At 37.7% G+C, this 20,962-nt stretch overlaps 2 protein-coding genes across 2 annotated transcripts; both read left to right on the top strand.

The window, feature by feature from the left end:
- The first annotated feature begins 111 nt into the window (after window positions 1–111).
- On the top strand, window positions 112–3,794 carry LOC132063981 (subtilisin-like protease SBT1.1). The gene is made up of 2 exons (XM_059456793.1): window positions 112–424; window positions 1,256–3,794. Exon 2 carries the CDS (start codon window positions 1,261–1,263, stop codon window positions 3,568–3,570), a length of 2,310 nt encoding a protein of 769 aa, XP_059312776.1. The 5' UTR covers window positions 112–424; window positions 1,256–1,260; the 3' UTR covers window positions 3,571–3,794.
- A 1,763-nt stretch (window positions 3,795–5,557) lies between these two features.
- LOC132063982 (phospholipase D gamma 1-like) lies at window positions 5,558–20,483 on the top strand. The gene is made up of 10 exons (XM_059456795.1): window positions 5,558–7,560; window positions 10,741–10,857; window positions 11,511–11,705; window positions 12,854–13,102; window positions 13,199–13,267; window positions 13,999–14,146; window positions 16,111–16,259; window positions 16,462–16,626; window positions 16,970–17,167; window positions 19,910–20,483. The coding sequence occupies exons 1-10, from the start codon at window positions 5,947–5,949 to the stop codon at window positions 20,201–20,203; spliced, it is 3,198 nt and encodes a 1,065-aa protein (XP_059312778.1). The 5' UTR covers window positions 5,558–5,946; the 3' UTR covers window positions 20,204–20,483.
- The last annotated feature ends 479 nt before the right edge of the window (window positions 20,484–20,962 follow it).

The raw sequence follows: 20,962 nt of genomic DNA on the forward strand, positions 1-20,962 counted from the left end.
TAAGAAATACAACTTCTTTGAACTATGATTGCACGAAAGCTATCGTCCAAAACCACTTCCATTGCATCATGTCTATATATATAGCACTCTAGCAGTTCCTAAAAGCTAGCATTACACCATCATATCTCTCTTTGTTCTCAATTGTTTATGCAGCTTTTCTATCTTTCTTTCTATTAAAAATACTCTTCCCTCTTCTTTTATGTATGCTATCTTAGGAGGCGTGCATATTCTTGGGAACAAAAAAGGCAACTAATTATTAGTGGGAATGGGAAGATTGTTTTTCTTTTTTTCTTTGTTGCTATAACTAGTAAATGAAGTGCCATAATTTGTCACACTCTTTCTCTTGGCCTATTTAAATTCTCCATCAACCTTTAGCCATTCCTCAGTGTTAATTCTTTCACTTGGGCTGAATCCCAACACAGAGGTATGTCTTCTCCTTATACTCTTTATAATAATTTCTTCCTCTCTGTGTATGTTTACAACACCATGAACATTATAGCAACTCAACATATGTACACGAGTACTAGTGGCAGATTCAAAATTTAAAATGAGTGGGTTCTGTTATTTTGTATGTACCAAATTTTATATATAGCTTTTTCACACACAAATATAAGCTAGCTCGTTGCACACTTGCATCTACTCTAGATTCACCAAGGTACACAACTTTAGATAGACCTTTTAGGTAGAAATACAGGTAGCAGTTTCTTTTATGGTCTAAAATACGTAAAATATAAAATGTTTCACCTTATAGTTAGTACTGTACAACTTGGTTTGCTTTAATGGATTAACATTTCCAGCCTCAGATATGAGCTTTAATTTTAAATAGCTAGCTAGAAGTCTTGATGTAGTGGTTTGTGGTTGGCTCCCATGGTACCTGTAGTTATCGCTTCACGAGTATGGCTTCATCATAACGGTACAAGAATTGGGTAACCTTTCCCCCACGTAGTTCCTCGTATTAAAATTTGTCACGGATATTCAGATGGTGTCATTGTCATGTCACTTTTAGAGTGCACAGTTTTAGCCTGTCCATGTAAATCCTTCAAGTATATTAATGCTATGGTACGGAGTATTTAATTTTTCCATCTGCCATTTCTCCCAACCTTTGTTCAGTAAAATCCCCACTAGTATCCATAACATGTTAAAAATGAAGTGTTCCATGTACGTACTTTAGTTATTTTACTAGAAAGAAAAAAAAAGAGCAAGATTTTTTTTTTCCCTCATTTGTTTACTTTATTTTTTGCCCCTGTTTTGGCAGTGAAGATGAACTCCAGGAACTGCATGTTTTTGTTAGCATGTATAGCTGCATTTATTTCATCTACTTTAGCAGAACAAGACATATATGTGGTTCACATGGACAATACCAAAGTCAGATCATTAGACAGTACTAATCTTGGAATTTCCAAAAGATGGTATGAAGATGTTATTAGTTCTATAACTGTACTCTCTGCTGATGGTGAAGAGGAACAAGAACAAAAATCTCCTCAACTTCTCTATGTATATGAAAAGGCCATTTCCGGTTTTTCAGTAAAACTCTCCAAAAAACAGCTCGAATCACTAAAACAAGTTGATGGGTTCCTCACAGCTGTGCCAGATGAAATGCTAAGCCTACACACAACTCATTCACCTCAGTTTCTTGGGCTGAAAAGTGGAAGAGGACTATGGAGTGCTCAAAATTTGACCTCTGATGTGATCGTTGGCGTGATCGACACTGGAATTTGGCCTGAACATGTAAGTTTCCGCGATTCTGGCATGCCACCAGTGCCTTCTCGTTGGAAAGGAACATGTGAGGCTGGAACAAAATTCGCGCCATCAAATTGTAATAAGAAGATTATTGGTGCAAGGATTTTTTCAAAAGCCTACGAAGCTGCTGCAGGGAAAATCAATGAAAAAGAGGATTATAGATCGCCGCGTGACTCACAAGGTCACGGAACACATACTGCCTCAACAGCTGCTGGAAATCATGTTAATGGTGCTAACCTTTTCGGTTTGGGTAAAGGCATGGCTGGTGGTATGAGCTATGGATCAAGAATTGCAGTTTACAAAGCATGTTTCATGTTAGGCTGCTCAAGCTCTGACGTTTTAGCAGCTATTGATCAAGCCGTTATTGATGGGGTGGATGTATTGTCACTTTCTTTAGGAGGATTCCCAAAGCCATTTTATGTAGATAATATAGCTATTGCTGCATTTGGTGCAGTCCAACATGGGGTCTTTGTTACATGCTCAGCAGGAAATTCAGGGCCTTTGAATTCAAGTGTTGGAAATGCAGCACCTTGGATTATGACAGTTGGCGCTAGCTCGTTGGACAGGAGCTTTCCAACTACTGTCCAGCTTGGAAATGGACATGTTTTTAAGGGGGCTTCATTGTACACAGGAAAACCTACAAAGCAATTGCCACTTGTTTATGGCAGAACAGCAGGTGTGGAAGGAGCTGAGTTATGCACCAATGGGACACTCTCTTCAAGACTAGTCAAAGGCAAGATTGTTGTATGTGACAAAGGAATCAATGCCAGAGCTGAAAAGGGAGAGCAAGTGAAAATAGCTGGTGGAGCTGGAATGATTATGGTAAATCGAGAAGAAGAAGGCGACGAACTTTATGCCGATGCTCATGTCTTGCCTGCCACATCCTTGGCTGCTTCAGCTGGAATTGCTATCAAAGGTTACATTAACTCAACAAAAATAGCCACAGCTTCAATCAAATTTGAGGTGACAGTTTATGGCAATCGCGCACCAATAGTAGCTGCATTTTCCTCTAGAGGACCTAGTGCAGCTGGACCGGATATTATCAAGCCGGATGTCACTGCTCCAGGAGTGGACATATTAGCTGCCTGGCCTCCAAATATCAGCCCGTCAATGCTAAAGAGCGATAAAAGAAGCGTGCAATTCAACATTCTTTCTGGCACTTCCATGTCTTGCCCTCATGTCAGTGGACTAGCTGCATTGCTTAAATCTGTCCATAGAGATTGGTCACCAGCAGCAATCAAGTCAGCACTAATGACAACTGCTTATACCCTTGACAAAGAAAGAACTCCAATTGCAGATGCTGTTTCAGAGACTTCAATATCGGCTACACCATTTGTCTTTGGCTCGGGACATGTTAATCCTGAAAGGGCTTCTGATCCAGGCCTTATCTACGATATCTCAACCAAGGATTACCTGCATTATATCTGTAGCCTAAACTACAACTCTACCCAAATAGCCCTTTTGTTGAGAGAAAATTTTACTTGTCCTACTAGTCATTCATTTCGATCACCTGGTGATCTAAACTACCCTTCTTTTGCTGTACTTTTTGACAGCAAGAGTCGAAATATGATCCAGACATTTAAAAGAACTGTGACAAATGTTGGAACCCCTAGGGGTACTTATATTGTACAAGCGAAGGCACCTTATGGAGTATCAGTCACTGTGAAGCCAAAAATTCTGAAATTTCAGAAACAAGGTCAGAAACTGAGGTATAAAGTGAGGTTTGTTGCAAAGGGAAAAAGGAGTGCTGGTGATTCAATATTTGGATCACTGATTTGGATTTCAAGAACACATATAGTTAGAAGTCCCATTGCTATCACATGGCAGTGAATCAAAGAGGGTAAATTTGGTGACAGCATCCAATTCTTGAAATTGTCTACTAGAATGTATTCTTCTGAATAAACTAGCTAGTTGAATCAAAATATTATTTGCTTTAACTACTTTTGAGTTCATAGGCCTCATTAGTCATTACTCTTGTTTTCCCTTGTTTCAAGAAGAGCATAAATATTGAATAGATGAGTCTCCTTGGAGAGATGTTTGAGCTGTTAAGCAAATATTGTGTTTCAGTTTCAAAGAAAGAAAAATACTGACCTTACTGGCCAAAGAAGGAATCTAACCTCTTGAAAATACAAGGGATTTTCTTTTTTCTATTTTTGACATCAGAGCTCCTACCATTTCACTGTATGGTCACTCTATTTAATCTAAGTATCGCAGAAATTACTAAACTGGAGTAATTTTTATAAAAAAGATATAATTTTGCCAAGTATCATAGAGAGTTACTAGGAAAAAACAAATGAGACATTTTCCACATATTTAGGCTAAGTTGGGCGATATTTTCTTAGCAAAAGATAATTTAGTAATTTTGGTGCAGTAAAGTAAAAGTTGAATGATCATTCGCAAACTATTCCCTGAATTCATTTAACAATTGGCTAATTCCTTTGGTGAAAATCCTGCCTCTGCTATATGACCACAACCACCACCATTATCGGTTACCAAGTCAGTCATATTCATCACTACTTGTCATCATTTATAATTATCACCATCAGGCCACCGCCGCCAATCACCATAATCGACATTACTCACCACCACTAGCCACCATTTACAATTATCACCACTAATCACCATCAGGCCACCACTCCTATCAATCTCCATTGCCCATCATCCACTATAATTGTTAGTCGTCACCAACAATTACCACCATTAGCCACCATCACCACTATTACCCACAACCACCATCATCAGCCACAATGTCTACTAGCTACCATTGCTAGTCAGCACTGACAACTACCATTATTAGCCATTACCACCACCAACTGCCATATAAATTAATTTTTTCTAATTTTTTTTTTTGTTGTTGATATAGGATTAGATTAATTAGTATTTTATTTAAATTTTTTATTTGTTAATTTTAAATAACTTTTTTTTAATTGAGAAAATAAACGATCTTATTTCTTTAGTTTAAATCTTAAACATCTCAATATTAGATATGTATTTAGACTCCTACATCTTTAATCTTTAAAAAGAAAAGAAAAAAAAAACAGAGCCTAATTCACGTTAGTTTAGCTTTTACAACTATTTTTCTTTATCACATTGACCGATGATTAGACTAAAATAAATACAATTCATAGAGTAACGTTTCTATTACACCACACTCTTAACAATTTTATTACCAAAAGTACGAGCTAAAAGTCTAAAACAGGTTTGAATCAACAAAATGACTATATAATCTAACTTTTTTTATTGAGTTCAAGATGAATTAAACGGATTATATTATTGTTAGCTATATTTGGCACACTAACGTTAGAGTGGTTTACCAGATTCTTGAGCAAGTGACGCCATTACAAGACAAACCAAAGATTTTACATACCGTGCCAAAATCTCAAACTCATAGAAAAATCTAAAATATCTTTGATTTTTAATTTTTTAATCGTCTGTAATTTCTTATTATATTAAACTGCCAGCAAAAAAAGTTTGGAAATAGACGCCGTTAAGTAAATGGAATCTGCAAAGTTGCATTCTCCTCTTTGTACCAATTTATATAATACACTCTCATTTTTAGGCTATCTCCAGAATAATAATACATTTCTATATTTAAAAATAAATTAACTTAAAACTCCCCAAATTTCTTTTATTTCTTAAACTTCAGGCTTAATCAAATTATATCACAATAAATTGGTACTGGGACGGAGGGAGTTATAGTCCGTCACCGTCAAAACAGCTTTCTATTTCCGTCAAGATAATGGCTCTGTCATTTTTCTACCTTAAATGCGTTACATTCACACACAATTTTGCCATTTTTGTAATACAAAAGTTCAATTTGGAATCTCCTTCTTGTCACCTGATCCAGTTATTCTCTGTGATCTTTTTCTTTTTTAAGTATTTAGTCATCACCCTCTATAAGGTACTTTCTTTTCTTGATCTTTTTGCATTTCCTAGCCACTATTTTTCTTTCAGATTATGAATATATTTCAACATTCAATGACCCTATTTGTTATCGTCTTCTTAACATGATCAATTTTGTATGTTTCCTCTAGAACATCTATCCTTTTGCATTGTTAAAGGTTGTTTCTTTTAGAGGTGTGTTGAATTTAGGTAAAATTCAGGATCTTGGACAGACCCTCTTGATTTGTTTGTTAGGTTTGATCAGTTTGCATGTTAATGTTCACCAAAGAATAAGAATAGTTGCAATTCTGGTAGTGCATACTAATGGACAATTATAACAATTCTTCATATCCATATCCATATAACACTGGTTATGGTTACCCTCCACCACCTAATTCAAATCAACCATACCCCCCTCCACCAGGTTCTGGTGCATATCCTCCACCAGGTTCTGGTGGTGCATACCCTCAATATCCTCCTCATCAATCCCCTCAATATCCTCCACCTTACAACACTCAACATTCTGGTCATTATAACTATCAACCCTATCCACCAGTTCCATCAGCTCCATCGGCACCACCAGCACCGACTCTTCACCATTCCAGCTCTTTAGACTATGGGTACCCTCCACCATCACACGGTCCCTGTCCACCCCATGCATATCCGCCTCCCCCGACATCTTCTAGTACTGTCCCTACTCCTGAACATCAAGGCAGTTTTGGATATGCTGCTGCACCTCCTCAGCATTATCAACATTCCTGGCCAGAAAGGCCTTTGGAGAGCCAATCATCCAACTCTCTCCATCACCAAGATAGTGCTTCGTCGTTTAGTAGTGACTCTTCCACTCGCCCTTCAGCTTATCCACCAATCCATGATCTGGTAGCGAACATGAATTTGTCTGATAATAACCCTTCTGCACCGGCTTCTCCTCCTGCCCCTGCAACTTATCACCCAGGGCCAAATCCTGTTCCCTATGGGCACCCTAATTCCTTTTCAAGGTGGGAATCGGAGTCTCCAAAACCAACCTATCCAACTCCTTGTGCTGAACCACAGAGTAATAATCAGGCTATGCAGGTTGTGCCATTCTCGCCTTCTAAAAGCTCCTTAAAGGTTTTGCTCTTACACGGAAATCTGGATATTTGGGTATACGAAGCGAAAGATCTGCCAAACATGGACATGTTCCACAAGACCATTGGGGATATGTTTGGGCAAATGAGTAATAAGATCACAAGTGATCCTTACGTCTCAATTACTGTAGCTGATGCAGTGATTGGCCGGACTTATGTCATAGGAAATAATGAAAATCCCGTGTGGATGCAACATTTTAATGTACCCGTAGCACACTATGCTGCGGAAGTACAGTTTCTTGTCAAGGACGATGATATAGTAGGTTCTCAGCTTATGGGGACAGTGGCTGTCCCGCTAGAACAGATATATGGAGGGGGTAAAGTAGAGGGGTTCTTTCCGATCTTGAACAGTAGTGGAAGACCTTGCAAGGCTGGAGCAGTTTTGAGGATATCAGTCCAATATTATCCAATGGATAAATTAAGTATTTACCATCATGGAGTTGGTGCTGGTCCTGAGTATTATGGGGTTCCTGGAACTTATTTTCCACTGAGGATGGGTGGAACAGTTACTCTGTATCAAGATGCTCATGTGCCTGATGGATGCCTTCCAAATTTGATGCTTGACTCCGGAATGCCATATGTACATGGAAAGTGCTGGCGTGACATCTTTGATGCCATACGCCAAGCCCGACGCTTGATCTACATTACAGGTTGGTCAGTGTGGCACAAAGTCAAACTTGTTCGAGATGATGCTTCTGTTGATGGTTACACTCTAGGGGATCTTTTAAAGTCAAAGTCACAAGAAGGTGTTAGAGTGCTGCTTCTAATATGGGATGACCCTACATCAAGAAGCATCCTTGGCTATAAAACGGTAAATGATATATAATTTCAATGAACTTTTGACTTCTTTATGTGCATAAAATGAATACTCGAGCATCATTTAAGATATAAATTAAATTTCAGTGTCTTAGGTGTTGTTAAAAACATGCCTCAAATATAGGTTTGTGTTTTTTCCTTTTCCAAATGATCATATAAAATATCTGGAGAAAATTTTATGTGAAATCGTACATATATCTCTCATACACACATCATCTGCAGATATGTTGTTGGTTACTCATTTATTGAACACTTCTACTCAGACTTCCAATCATTTATCAGTTAAAGTACCAATATATACATTAATAGACAATTTATTAATAAAGTAAATCAGAAGCCTGCTTTAAGTTAATTTTCTATGACTGCCACCTCAAATTACAGTCAAGGGTAAGTTTATCTTTTTTTTTTTTTTGAGACTGGTAACATGTATATTTATATATATATATATATTAAACCTGCACCATAACAGTGCAGCCATACTTACAAAAACCCCACCATGCTTAGGACTACTGTTTCACAAGGAACCTATCATATTAACTAGTGATTCAGCCTCCTCTACATAGATTTCTTTACACCAAAAGTGAAACAAAATGACACAATTCATCTTGATTTTCTGCACAGAATTGCATTTGTCTTCAAAAACTCTATTGTTCCTCTCCTTCCAAATTATCCACCAAATAACTGCTGGGACAAGTTTCCACCAACTCTTTTGTCTTATTGCTCCCCCATTATAGTTCCAGCACTTCAATAGCTCACAGCTGTTTGCCGGCATAGTCCAACTTAGTCCTACCATGTTCAAGAAAAATTGCCGCAATTGTATAGTGAAAGGACAATGTATAAATAAATGGGAGTTAGTTTCTCTGGCTGCATCACACAGAACACATCTAGTACATAGATGAAAACCCCTTCTCCTTAAGTTTTCCTGGGTGAGACATGCTTCTCTTGCTACCAGCCAAGAGAAACATGAAACCTTATACAGGGCCTTAGTCTTCCAAATGGATTTCCATGGCCACTGATCGGATTGTGTATATTGCCTAAGCTGATAATTGTATGCTGATTTGACAGTAAAAACACCATTATTGCCATGGTTCCAGTACAAAGAATCCTCAGATTCTTTAAAACCTTGAAATTGTTCCAAGGTCTTGAATAATTCCACAGCTCTTTCCAATTCCCAGTCATGTAGTAAGTAATCTTCTGAAAGTAATATTCCATCCATGTACTCCTTTAGCTGATTCAAGTTTTGCATCTGGAAGAGTAACAATATTATAGAACTCAGGAAACAAATCTTTTAAGGATCCATGCCCAAGCCAGTTGTCATGCCACAAGAGAATTTTCCTTCCATTGCCCACTTTTATACTGATATTTTCAGCCAGAGATGGCCCCAATGATCTAATAGCTTTCCAAACACCAACTCCAAAGGGGCTATTAACTGTATTAGAGCACCACTCTTCTTCTTGGCCATATTTATCATGCACAAACCTCCTCCATAATGCATTGGCCTCCATGTTATATCTCCACAACCACTTCATAAGTAAGCTTTGATTATGGATTTTGAGATCCCTAATGCCAAGTCCTCCATCCTTCTTACTGGTGATGAGGCAGTCCCATTTAACCAAATGAATTGCTTTCCTTTCTTTGTTGCCTTGCCAAATGAAATTTCTCCTCAATGAATCTATTCTTTTCAGAACATTAGATGGGATAGGAAACAGAGACATGACATATGTGGGGAGGGCATCCAGTACACTGTTGACTAAAATGACTCTGCCGCCCAATGATAAATACTGCCCCTTCCAACTAGCAAGCCTCTTTTCACACCTTTCCAAAACACGATTCCAAATTTCCAGAGCTTTACTTTTTGCACCCAAGGAGAGTCCTAGGTAAATGGTGGGTAAGGCTCCCACCTCACACCCTAGAATTTCTGCTAGCACTTGAATATTATCCACTTTATTGACTGGAAACAACATACTCTTATTCCAGTTAACATGTAGCCCTGATACTGCTTCAAAAATCACCAAAATAGACCTCAAATATTCCACCTGGCTGATATCTGCATCACAAAAAACCAGTGAATCATCTGCATATAGTAAATGTGTGATCTCAGTGCCATTGTTCCCCCCAACTGCAGCTCTAAACCCCTTCACAAAACTCCTGTCCTTTGCTACCTGAAACATCTGATTTATACCCTCCATGGCAATGAGAAAGAGGAAAGGTGAAAGAGGGTCACCCTGCCTCAAACCTCTTTCTGAGGCAAAAAAACCTTCTGGTGAACCATTCACCAAAACTGAAAATTTTACTGTCTTTATGCAAAAAGAAATCCATTTAATCCACTTCACCCCAAAACCCATGTCTTTTAGAACTTTAAGTAGATAGTTCCAATTAACGTGGTCATATGCCTTCTCAATATCAAGTTTGCATAATATGCCTGCTTTCTGTCCTTTAAGTCTAGAATCAACACATTCATTTGCTAACAAAGCTGCATCCATAATTTGTCTGCCTCTTATGAAAGCCATTTGGTGTCCATTTACCAACTTGTTGATCACTCTCTTAAGCCTCTCTGTGAGCAACTTAGAGATGATTTTATACACACTCCCAATCAGGCTAATGGGTCTGAAGTCTTTTAGTCTCTTGGCACCATTCTTCTGAGGGATTAATGCAATATAAGTTGCATTAAAGCTCTTTTCAAAGAATTCACTTCTATGGAAATTCCTAACAGTGTTCATCAGATCCTCTTTCACAATCTCCCAGCAGCAATGGAAAAATCCCATAGAATAGCCATCTGGACCCGGAGCTTTGTCAGCTGCACATGATTTCAGACAGTCGAGCACCTCTTGTTCTTCAAAGTCTCTCTGTAGCCAAACATTTTCCTCTTCAGTAACTCTGAACTCTCCTTGTAGCCTGTAAAACTAGTGCGTCAACTAAGACAACTAGAAAGAATCCATGTCCTGTACGTGCAAGATTGCTTGTGATTCTGTTATACTTACGGCTTATGCATATCTTGATATCCATTTATTTCAATAAGATTAACTCATACAGACTTCTATTTTAGCATTCTTCTGCAGTGCTAATAGATGGTGGCACTCTAGCCAAATTCTGTTTTTATCTTCTTGTTATTTGTTCTAGATTGCCCAAAGGCATCATGTAAATGTAGTTTTTTATGTTTAACTTTGAGCTTCAGGATGGTGTTATGGCAACCCATGATGAAGAGACTCGTAGGTTTTTCAAACATTCTTCCGTGAAAGTGCTGCTTTGTCCTCGAGTGGCAGGGAAACGTCTCAGTTGGGTCAAGCAGAGGGTAAGTTAGATTTTGACATTTCTTGCTATAGTTCTTTATGTGATAATTTGAGACCGGTTATCAAAAAGAGTTACTTGAGATCAGTAACCCTGCGAGAATTCTAGATTAGAATTCTTTCCATTGAGCATCATTCACTGTTTTAATACATTTATAAATTCTTATACTTGCATATTATTTTTGAATTAGCTTTCCTTGTACAGTGGATGGATAACTTCCTTTTGCAATACAGTTTTTACTGAGCTTATAGTTTGTCCTAGTATCAATCCCATATATGCCTTTTCTATGCGAGGACCATTTAAGTAATGATCCCCACAAAGTAAAGTTTGTTCAGACATTAAATCTCATTGTCTGCATTTCATTTCTGCCTTCCCACTATGTTTCTTTGCTATCATGTCTACCAATCATTGAATGCCCCGAGCCCCTTATCATGTGGGTAGAACAGTTTTGTTGATTCTTTTTTGTATGACTATGACATGCCTCTTCTAAGTATGTCCAAAGAGTTGAAAACTTTTGCTCCTTACCACTAAGGTACATTTGATGACGTGTTTAGTGCAAAACTTTTACATTATACTGTTATTGCTAGACTACTAAAATTAAGTTAATTTTTTTAAAATACTCCATAAGCCTAACGTCTTGTGAGTTCTGGTATGCAGGAAGTTGGAGTAATTTATACACATCATCAGAAAACTGTGATAGTGGATGCTGATGCTGGCAACAATCGAAGAAAAATCATGGCATTTGTTGGAGGACTTGACTTGTGTGACGGGCGATATGATACTCCGGAGCATCCTCTATTTCGATCACTGAAGACAGTGCACTCTGAGGACTATCATAACCCTACTTATGCTGTAACTTATCCTCCTTAATATCTCTTAGCTTGTTTTCAGAGACATTGCCTGCAGTTGTTAATTTTCTGATTTTCCACCACATATAGTAGTTATATAAACTAGTATGACAATCTTCGCAATGATTTTTTCTTGATTACTTGCAATTTCTAAGTATATGTGACTTGTCAGAAACATGTACAGTATAAAACTTGGTTACTTTTGAGTTCTTTAGGATTCTCTTACCCCGAGGTATCAGTAGTACCTTTTCTTCAATATCTTTGAGCTTGCCGACCTTAGCTAGTGTAGAATAATGGCTATACACATCTACAATAGTTGGAACTTCCCTTATTTTGTGTGTGTATTTTTTATTTTTTTTTGTGTGTGTGTGTGTGTGTGTTTTGTGTGAAACTGAAGCAGTTTAGGTTATCAACTAGTGAGTCTCGTCTTCTTTAAAAGCTTATTAAAAGATATGAATTGATATAAATTCTGATAATGATCAGAGAGCAGGTTATTGTCATTTGTGGTTCCTGTACTGTTCCCATCTAGTGGAGAATCTCTTTCCTGATTTCGAAATGAAAATCAATGTTCCCTTATTTTGATGCCCCTGTTCAACAAGTTAAATGAGAACCCATTTTCACTGGAATGATTCAAGATCTGACTCTTCGTCTTTATTTCTGAATAATATTAGAAACACATTTTCGACTATCATCTTAATAACCTTATCTGGTCAAAGTACGGTGTAGAGTTTTGAAACTGGAAGACTGTGATTTAGACCAATACTGTTGACCAGCTTATACCATTTTCAACCTTTGGAACAGACTAAAAAATTTGGCCAAAAGAAGAGAATGAGACTTGTTTCCTCCGTTGACATTCAGTTTCTTGCCTTAGTACTTATCCTTAGCTTACATAATTGAATTTTGCACCAGGAGAAGATTTTACATACTGATCATTAGTGAACTGTATCAACTTAATTTATTTTAGGCTTACAATCACATTCTTAAAGTTGAAAAATGCATCTTCAGATGAAATTTTTGAATTGTTACTTACCTTTCGTTGTTTTTTTTTCCCCCCGGATATTCTTGGGTGAAGAAGTTCTTCTCATCAATGAACTTTTTCCTTCCTACAAGTAAAATGTTTCTTAGATAGTAATCCTTATCTTTACTTAACAGGGGAGTACAGCTGGTTGTCCAAGAGAGCCGTGGCATGACTTGCACTCTAAAATTGATGGTCCAGCAGCATATGATGTTCTCACAAACTTTGAGGAGCGCTGGTTGAAGGCTTCAAAGCCTCATGGCATTAAGAAGTTGAAGACGTCATATGATGATGATTTGCTCCGAATTGAAAGAATGCCTGAAATTCTTGGTATTTCTGAGGCTCCATCTGTGAGCGGTGATGACCCTAACGGTTGGCATGTACAGGTTGAATGATTAACTTAATATCAACAGTTTAGAAATTTAATTCGTGTGTTGTCCTTGATCTTAGAGTAATACGTTCTTTTCCAATCACTATAACAGATATTTCGTTCGATCGACTCAAACTCGGTCAAAGGCTTTCCAAAGGATCCTAAAGAAGCTACAATGAAGGTGAGAAAGATAGATGGAGGGGGAGTGTTTTGTCTGCTCCAAAACATATGCTCCCTCTGTACCAATTTATGTGATGCACTTTCCTTTTTAGTGTGTCCCAAAAAGAAATGTTAGCGGAAACGTAAAAGAAAGAACACAAGATTTAACGTGGTTCGGATCAAAATGATCCTACGTCCACCAGAGAACAGTTGCCTTTATATTATTAACAAAGAAAGGGGAGAGATCCCAATTACACCTAAGAGAATTGCTCTCTCAACTCTCTACTCACTACAAAGGATTTATGAATTTTTTGGATGATGAACAAAGAAGAATTGCCTCTTCTTTTATAGGCAAGCAGTGACTTGGGCTCCAAGTGTGCATTCTTTCAGTTCTCCTCCACATCTTAGCATCCTTTGGCTCCAAGTAATTGAGCATTCTTTGTCTCCAAGTGGTAGAAAATCATCCAACTAAAATTGGCACATGAGTTTTTCTATCACATAACCAAAAACCAACTCTTTCAAGAACGATTTCGTTATATATTAGAAACAAGTTAACTTAAAATTTTACGTTTTACCCTTAATGAGATGATTTATAGCCACACAAGTATCTATGGCTTGTTTTAGACCACAAATTCCAAAAGTCTTTCTTTCTTAAACTCCCCTGCGCAGTCAAAGTGTATCACATAAAATGGGACGGAGGCATTACTTGTTTACTTATTTAAAGTATACTCATTTTTTTTTTTTTTTTTGCAGAACCTAGTGTGTGGGAAAAATGTACTTATTGATATGAGCATACACACAGCATATGTGAAGGCGATTCGTGCTGCACAACACTTCATTTACATTGAAAATCAATATTTCATTGGCTCCTCGTACAATTGGAGTCAACATAAAGATGTTGGTGAGAAGCTATTTTCATGCAATGTATAAACATTTGTCATTGTCTGAATACATAGAATAAGCAGATCCATAATTGTCATTTGCTACTTGCTATAGAAAAGCCTGTCGGAGTAGATTTAAAAATTTACCATACATGCCCAACAGAGGCAACAATACAAGGTAAATTCTTCCCATCTGCCCATGCCTTGGTGGGCAGAGTTACTCGGTACTTGTGCTGGTGGAGGTAGCAGGCACTCAATAGAATAGTCGAGGTGCATGCAAGCTGGCCCGGACACTACTGTAATCAAAAAAGAAAAAGAGTACCACTCATGGCCTATTTGCATCTCTGGCCAGACCTTCTTTGCCACAATAGCTTTTATGGTACCTTTACATCCTTGTTACCCGCTAATGGATTCAATGTCAAGCTCATTTCTGAGTTTTGAGTCCAACCAACTGCATATAAGGGATTCTTTGGGAAGGAAGCTCTCTATGTGGGAGATACAGGCCCTTTGGACACTGCAAGGAGGGTTCGTGCATAGGTTCCACAACTTTTTTCTCTGATGTTGCAGAAAGACGGTTATGCGCAGTAAATTCTTATGCGTCTAACTGTCCATATACACTAGTTCTCTCTTTTTGGTAGTTCATTTAGATCCACTAAGATTACTTATGGACACACCTGCATGAATCACATAAATAACTTATGTCCTTGGGTTTGATATAACCAGGTCTATGTTATGGTTAGTATATCATCTTCTTCCTAATCCTTTTGTATACTTTGTCTTCTTTATTTTGACGGGCTGGGAAGGGTTGGGCTGAGGGAGTTCTGGAAGTGACAAAAATTCCGGATACCTGTGAGAATCTGATCAGATAGATTAACATGTTAAATAGAATTTCAGGCTTCCCCGTATCTAAGTGAAAGACACATATAAGGATATAACTTAACATTTGGGAATTATACGAAAGCATTTGCAGGGTGCATTGGGTGAAGCCACAAAGTATAAGAGGTGTGATGGAATGTTGGTATGAACATAAGATTGGAAAAAAAAAAAAAAAAAAAAAAAAAAAAAGGTGGAAACAGATCTGGAAGACCATTCCTCTTTGCAACATTTGGACAATTTGGTTAGAGAGGAATAAGAGATGCTTTGAAGATCAAAAACATCATCTTTTTTTTTTTTTTTATAAGGCAGATGCGTATGGAATCCATACTTTTGGTGTAGCGGTAGTATGATACATAGTCTGACTCATTATTTTGATTTTCTTGACTTTTTGGGAGTGTAGTTGTAACAAGCAATGCTCTAACTCCTTGTTGGAGTACCTCCTTGGTACTCTATTTATGAAATTTGTGATTCATATATGTATATAACTTAGCAATTTGAGCATAATCCTAAAGACAGGGAAGTAATATTTTCTGGAAAGACAACTGAGAAGGCATTCCAGTATAGATGAATGAAACATGATAAGAGGCATATGCCTTTTTGGGTGGGTGGGGAGTTGGAGGAGGGTTTAGTTAGCCCTAGGTTAGGTTCTTGAAGTCTTTTAAATACAACATAGTGGCATTCCTTATCCCGTTAATTATCTTACATTTTTGACCATTCATTTATTATGAAAAACTTTAAAGAGAGTATTGTGGTGTTCCGCTAATCCACCAGGGCTTAGTTCAAGTGGCAAAGGTTGAGGGACTTGTGACTTAGGTCACTGGTTCGAGCCCTGCGCCATGTGAACTAAGCCTGGTATTTAAATGGAGAAGGGTACAGGGGTGGGGCCATTACCCTGAGTTTCGAAGGCTGCGGTTGGTCCTAAGAGTTGTCCCCAGACAGATTTCTCGTCATAAAAAAGGTGGTAATCCGCTATTCCAACACTAATGGTGCATCTTTATTTGGAAAATTGATTCTACCTTTTTAACAGTTTTACATATCTTGGATAGTTATATAGCTATCTTCTGGTAGTCAAAGCAATTCCAATACCTAAATTATCTGTCTGCTGCAGGTGCAAATAATCTAATTCCCATGGAAATTGCACTTAAAATAGCTGAAAAGATAAGAGCGCATGAGAGATTTGCAGCATACATTGTCGTCCCTATGTGGCCAGAGGGTAATCCAACTGGGGCTGCTACACAGAGAATTCTTTATTGGCAGGTAAAGCTAGTTAAACTGCTTGAATTGATGGCAAAAAATCGGGCCATACTAAGTATGCCAACATATCTTCATAAGCGATTGAAGTGTTTTTGGACAAACAAAGCGTGGATATATATTCTTTCCAGCTTATCGAATAATCAACTGTTTTCAAATTGTTACAAGTTGTATAAGTGAAACCTCACGTCTCTACGTTGGTTTGCAGAACAAGACAATGCAAATGATGTATGAAACTATTTACAAGGCTTTAGAGGAGGTTGGGCTTGAGAATTCATACTCTCCAGAAGATTATTTAAACTTCTTCTGTCTTGGTAACCGTGAGGCTGGTAAGGTTGAAAATGAGAGTCCAGGCACTGCAAACACTCCTCAGGTACTTGCAATTACCTCCATTCTCCTAAAAAAGAATCTGAAGAATTCCGAAATTCTATTTATGTCTACCAGTTATTCCACTTACCTATTCTTTGAAGTTTCTCTCTATTTTCGTAATTGTTAAAATTTTCTTTTCTTTTTCCTAGTTGTGCCTTTGCAAGATGGTTCTGTTTTTTTTTTTTTTTTTTTTTTTGAAGGACTGGTTTTGTTTAAAAACAAATTACTAGGTAACCAGTTTTGTCTGTTAAGTTTCCTCCTATGTTGTAAAACTGTGCCCTCGATTTGTCATGCACTGCAAATTATTGATCACTTACAGACTTAATGGTTTGACTATCTTGTTGCAGGCGTTCAGTCGAAAACACCGTAGATTCATGATTTATGTTCATTCTAAAGGCATGATTGTGGATGATGAGTATGTGATATTGGGATCTGCAAACATCAACCAGCGCTCTCTGGAGGGTACTAGGGACACTGAGATCGCAATGGGAGCATATCAACCTCATCATACATGTGCAAGAAAACAGTCAAGCCCATATGGACAGGTGATTAGCAAATTCGATATATGTGCTGAATAATTTGGTTACATTATTAATCCAGGAAAAACATTGACCTAAACATCACATGATACTTTGTTGATTTGTGTGCTAGCTAATATTGTAGATAGAAATGAGCCAGCATATGCACTCTGAGAAAGAAAGAGGAATTGCAACAGTGCTTGCTTATGTGCCTTAGTACCAATCATTCAACTACTAGTTTCAATCAATCAATCAATTAACTATATCAACCTCATCATACATGTGCAAGAAAACAGTCAAGCCCATATGGACTGGTGATTAGCAAATTCGATCTATGTGCTGAATAATTTGGTTGCATTATTAATCCAGGAAAAACATTGACCTAAACATCACATGATACTTTGTTGATTTGTGTGCTAGCTAATATTGTAGATAGAAATGAGCCAGCATATGCACTCTTAGAAAGAAAGAGGAATTGCAACAGTGCTTGCTTATGTGCCTTAGTACCAATCAGTCAACTACTAGTTTCAATCAATCAATCAATTAACTATACCAACCTCATCATACATGTGCAAGAAAACAGTCAAGCCCATATGGACCGGTGATTAGCAAATTCGATATATGTGCTGAATAATTTGGTTACATTATTAATCCAGGAAAAACATTGACCTAAACGTCACATGATACTTTGTTGATTTGTGTGCTAGCTAATATTGTAGATAGAAATGAGCCAGCATATGCACTCTGAGAAAGAAAGAGGAATTGCAACAGTGCTTGCTTATGTGCCTTAGTACCAATCAGTCAACTACTAGTTTCAATCAATCAATCAATCAACTATACTTGACCTAAAATAGTTGGGGTCGGCTTGTGCTCTATTTTGGTCCTTTCAATATAATGACCCAAAATTTATCTTTCTCGACGAATTAAGTGTTCTATGAAACTAGAGGTTTTCTTGTATCTCACAATATTCCTACATTGACATACAAATATCTGTCACTCTAAAAAGACTTCTGGCAAACACGAGATTTAATGTAAGTGTAACGACAAGAATTTATCCTAATTCCGATTAATATGTATCATATATACATATTAATCTCGTGACCAGGAGGTCACGGGTTCGAGCCGTGGAAACAGCCTCTTGCAGAAATGCAAGGTAAGGCTGCGTACAATAGACCCTTGTGGTCCGGCCCTTCCCCGGACCCCGCGCATAGCGGGAGCTTAGTGCACCGGGCTGCCCTTTTTTTTTTTTTTTTTTTTTTTATGTATCATATATAGAGCCAACTTTTGCTTCCAGTGTATTTAGAAAAAAGAAAAACTTCCCCCATCGCATCATCAACCAGTGTCGGGTTCACGATCAGGTCCAGGATTCGTGTCAAATCGACTTTCCCTCTCATCTCAGGGCGAGGCAAGGAATTGCTTCAAATGTTCGTTGTTCAATATCTCGGCTGCTCAAGAAGTTTGACTTTTTGTCCTTAACTAAATCCAGATAGATTCTAAGAGATTAAACGTCTTTTGAAACAATTTCCTTTCATGTGAATCTTCCCTTTTTAGAATCATCATAATATTGGTTGTTATGCTATTCTTTTTAAGACATGACAGTAATGAAATTTAGTAGCAGCGCATAAAACAAAATCATCATGGTATTGCACTTATGAACTGGTGCATTTGGAGGTACACTTAGGGCATAACGAAACTTATCCTGGACAGTCGACCAACCACTGGGAGTGGGAGAAATGGGGAGGGGGTTTGTTCTTCTATATCTTCTTTCTACCCTTGCTCTTGAGCAGGTAAGCTTGATAGGGCACTCGCCTTGCTAGCAGCTGGTATATTCCATATATAGCTGGGCTTTCCTTCACTCATAAACTATACACCGACTATTAGAAATATCTTGAAACTAGACTTGCTCGTTCTTGGGTGACTTTCTCCATGTTATCCTCTATGCGTGTTACTTGCATTCTCTATCGGGTGTGATCATCTAATTTTGTCGAAATCTTTCGTGACTGCTCATTGCCTCATTCATATTAATGTTTCATTCAACGACACTCATCTTGTGGATGTTTTGAGTCGTAGAGGTCCAACATTGATTACAATGTAACATTTGCCATAACCGTTTTTCAAAATTTGCCTTTCTCTTTAGTAGTATCTTCCTACCACATAGCACTCTCATAGCATTTGACTTTTTCATCTTCTCTATTTTACTTTTGTGTTACGTGTTAGTCTAATATGCCATTCTCCTGGAAAAAATAACTGAGTATGGATATGTTGTCTGCATTAACCGCCCACAATCTCATCTCTCTTGCATAGTGCAAATTTAATTGCTAAATAAATGATCCAGTTTTCTGTAAAGTGCCCATTTCTTCTGCCATGCCAATATCAAACTGAGACAAAAAAGATGTATCTGCTAGCGTTTCTTTACTAGGCCAAGCCTTTGGACTTCTGCTTTGCTTTTTAACATGTGGAACAAAGCTTAAGCTGCTCCATCTCTCCTACATTTTCTTATTCTGCGCATTACCTTGAGTAAATTTTTGTTGCAATATTTGTGCTCTAGAAAACGTAATTACATGCTACTAGGAGTATTTACTACTTCGATAAAATCACCTCGAGCCGGATTCAACATATAAGCAGTGATTGCATATGCATTCGCACTCCCTATGACAGCTTATATGTATATGTATACTAGGAAGCTTAAAACTTTTTTTTTTTTTGGTTGTGTGTGCGCGCGGGCATCTGATCCATTTGCCTTCGTCTGTGCAAATTTATCTTCTGCAGATTCATGGATATAGAATGTCTCTGTGGGCTGAGCATCTTGGAGTTGTTGAGGATTGCTTCAGACAGCCGGAGTCGTTAGAATGTGTAAGACGAGTTAGGTCCATGGGTGAATATAACTGGAAGCAATTCGCAGCTGATGAAGTAACAGAAATGAGAGGGCACCTCTTAAAATACCCAGTTAAAGTCGATTGCAAAGGCAAGGTGAAGAATCTTCCGGGATGTACAAATTTCCCAGATGTTGGTGGAAACATAATAGGATCATTCTTAGCAATTCAAGAAAATCTTACCATTTGATTTCCCATTTTTTTTCTTTATATCATCCGTACGTAGAGATTATTTGAACCCTGAGGAAATTATACATCCTTGATTGGTATCTTAAGCAGTTTTCGATCCATTCATACAGTTAACAGTTAGGCAGAGGAAGACGGTTACAACATTGAGTATAGTAGAAATTTGTACAGTTGCTACTTCTTTTTGATGATTTTGAGTCTGTATAAGCTCACAACAGTTTGTGTATTTTGGCCATAGATTGGACTATTCAATATGAGGAAATAAGTGCATCTTTCATGAAAAAGTGGCTCCAACTTCTTTTATTCTGTACATAAGAATTGGAGGGCTTTCTAATTTCAGATTTAACGACCACCTTCTCACTTTTTCACCGAGTCTCCTGTTTGTCAGCGGTTTATACAATAATTTTCTTAGCCTATCCTAATCGCAACTGTATATGATTTCTATGTATAGATATGACTTTCTTTAAATGTAGAGTGGAATATATTTGTAACAAGCTGGATGTTATAGCAGCCTGTTGATCATTTGAACTAACAAATGCAGTCACAATATCCGGGATTGCAACTTTTCTCGAATAAAGTGACAATCAATTTCTATGAAAAATTAGATTTTATGCAATGCGTGCCTGAACAGTTGCATGTTATTACAGATTATAACAATGTAAACAACATTCGCACGGTTAAGCTGCTTCTTAATTAACCAGTCGGGCTATTCCAAGGTACCCACCCATGGTGAAACAATACCAAACTCAAACTTGGACGTACT

Source organism: Lycium ferocissimum, chromosome 7, assembly GCF_029784015.1.
Source record: "Lycium ferocissimum isolate CSIRO_LF1 chromosome 7, AGI_CSIRO_Lferr_CH_V1, whole genome shotgun sequence".
NCBI lineage: Eukaryota > Viridiplantae > Streptophyta > Magnoliopsida > Solanales > Solanaceae > Lycium > Lycium ferocissimum.

Excerpts from the sequence above, each read along its gene's own strand:
- LOC132063981 (XM_059456793.1), top strand. The coding sequence starts at position 1,261 with ATGAACTCCAGGAACTGCATGTTTTTGTTAGCATGTATAGCTGCATTT.
- LOC132063982 (XM_059456795.1), top strand. The coding sequence starts at position 5,947 with ATGGACAATTATAACAATTCTTCATATCCATATCCATATAACACTGGT. Across the intron at positions 13,268-13,998 it reads CTAAAGAAGCTACAATGAAG|AACCTAGTGTGTGGGAAAAA; the intron begins GTGAGAAAGATA and ends TTTTTTTTGCAG. Across the intron at positions 16,260-16,461 it reads AGAGAATTCTTTATTGGCAG|AACAAGACAATGCAAATGAT; the intron begins GTAAAGCTAGTT and ends GTTGGTTTGCAG.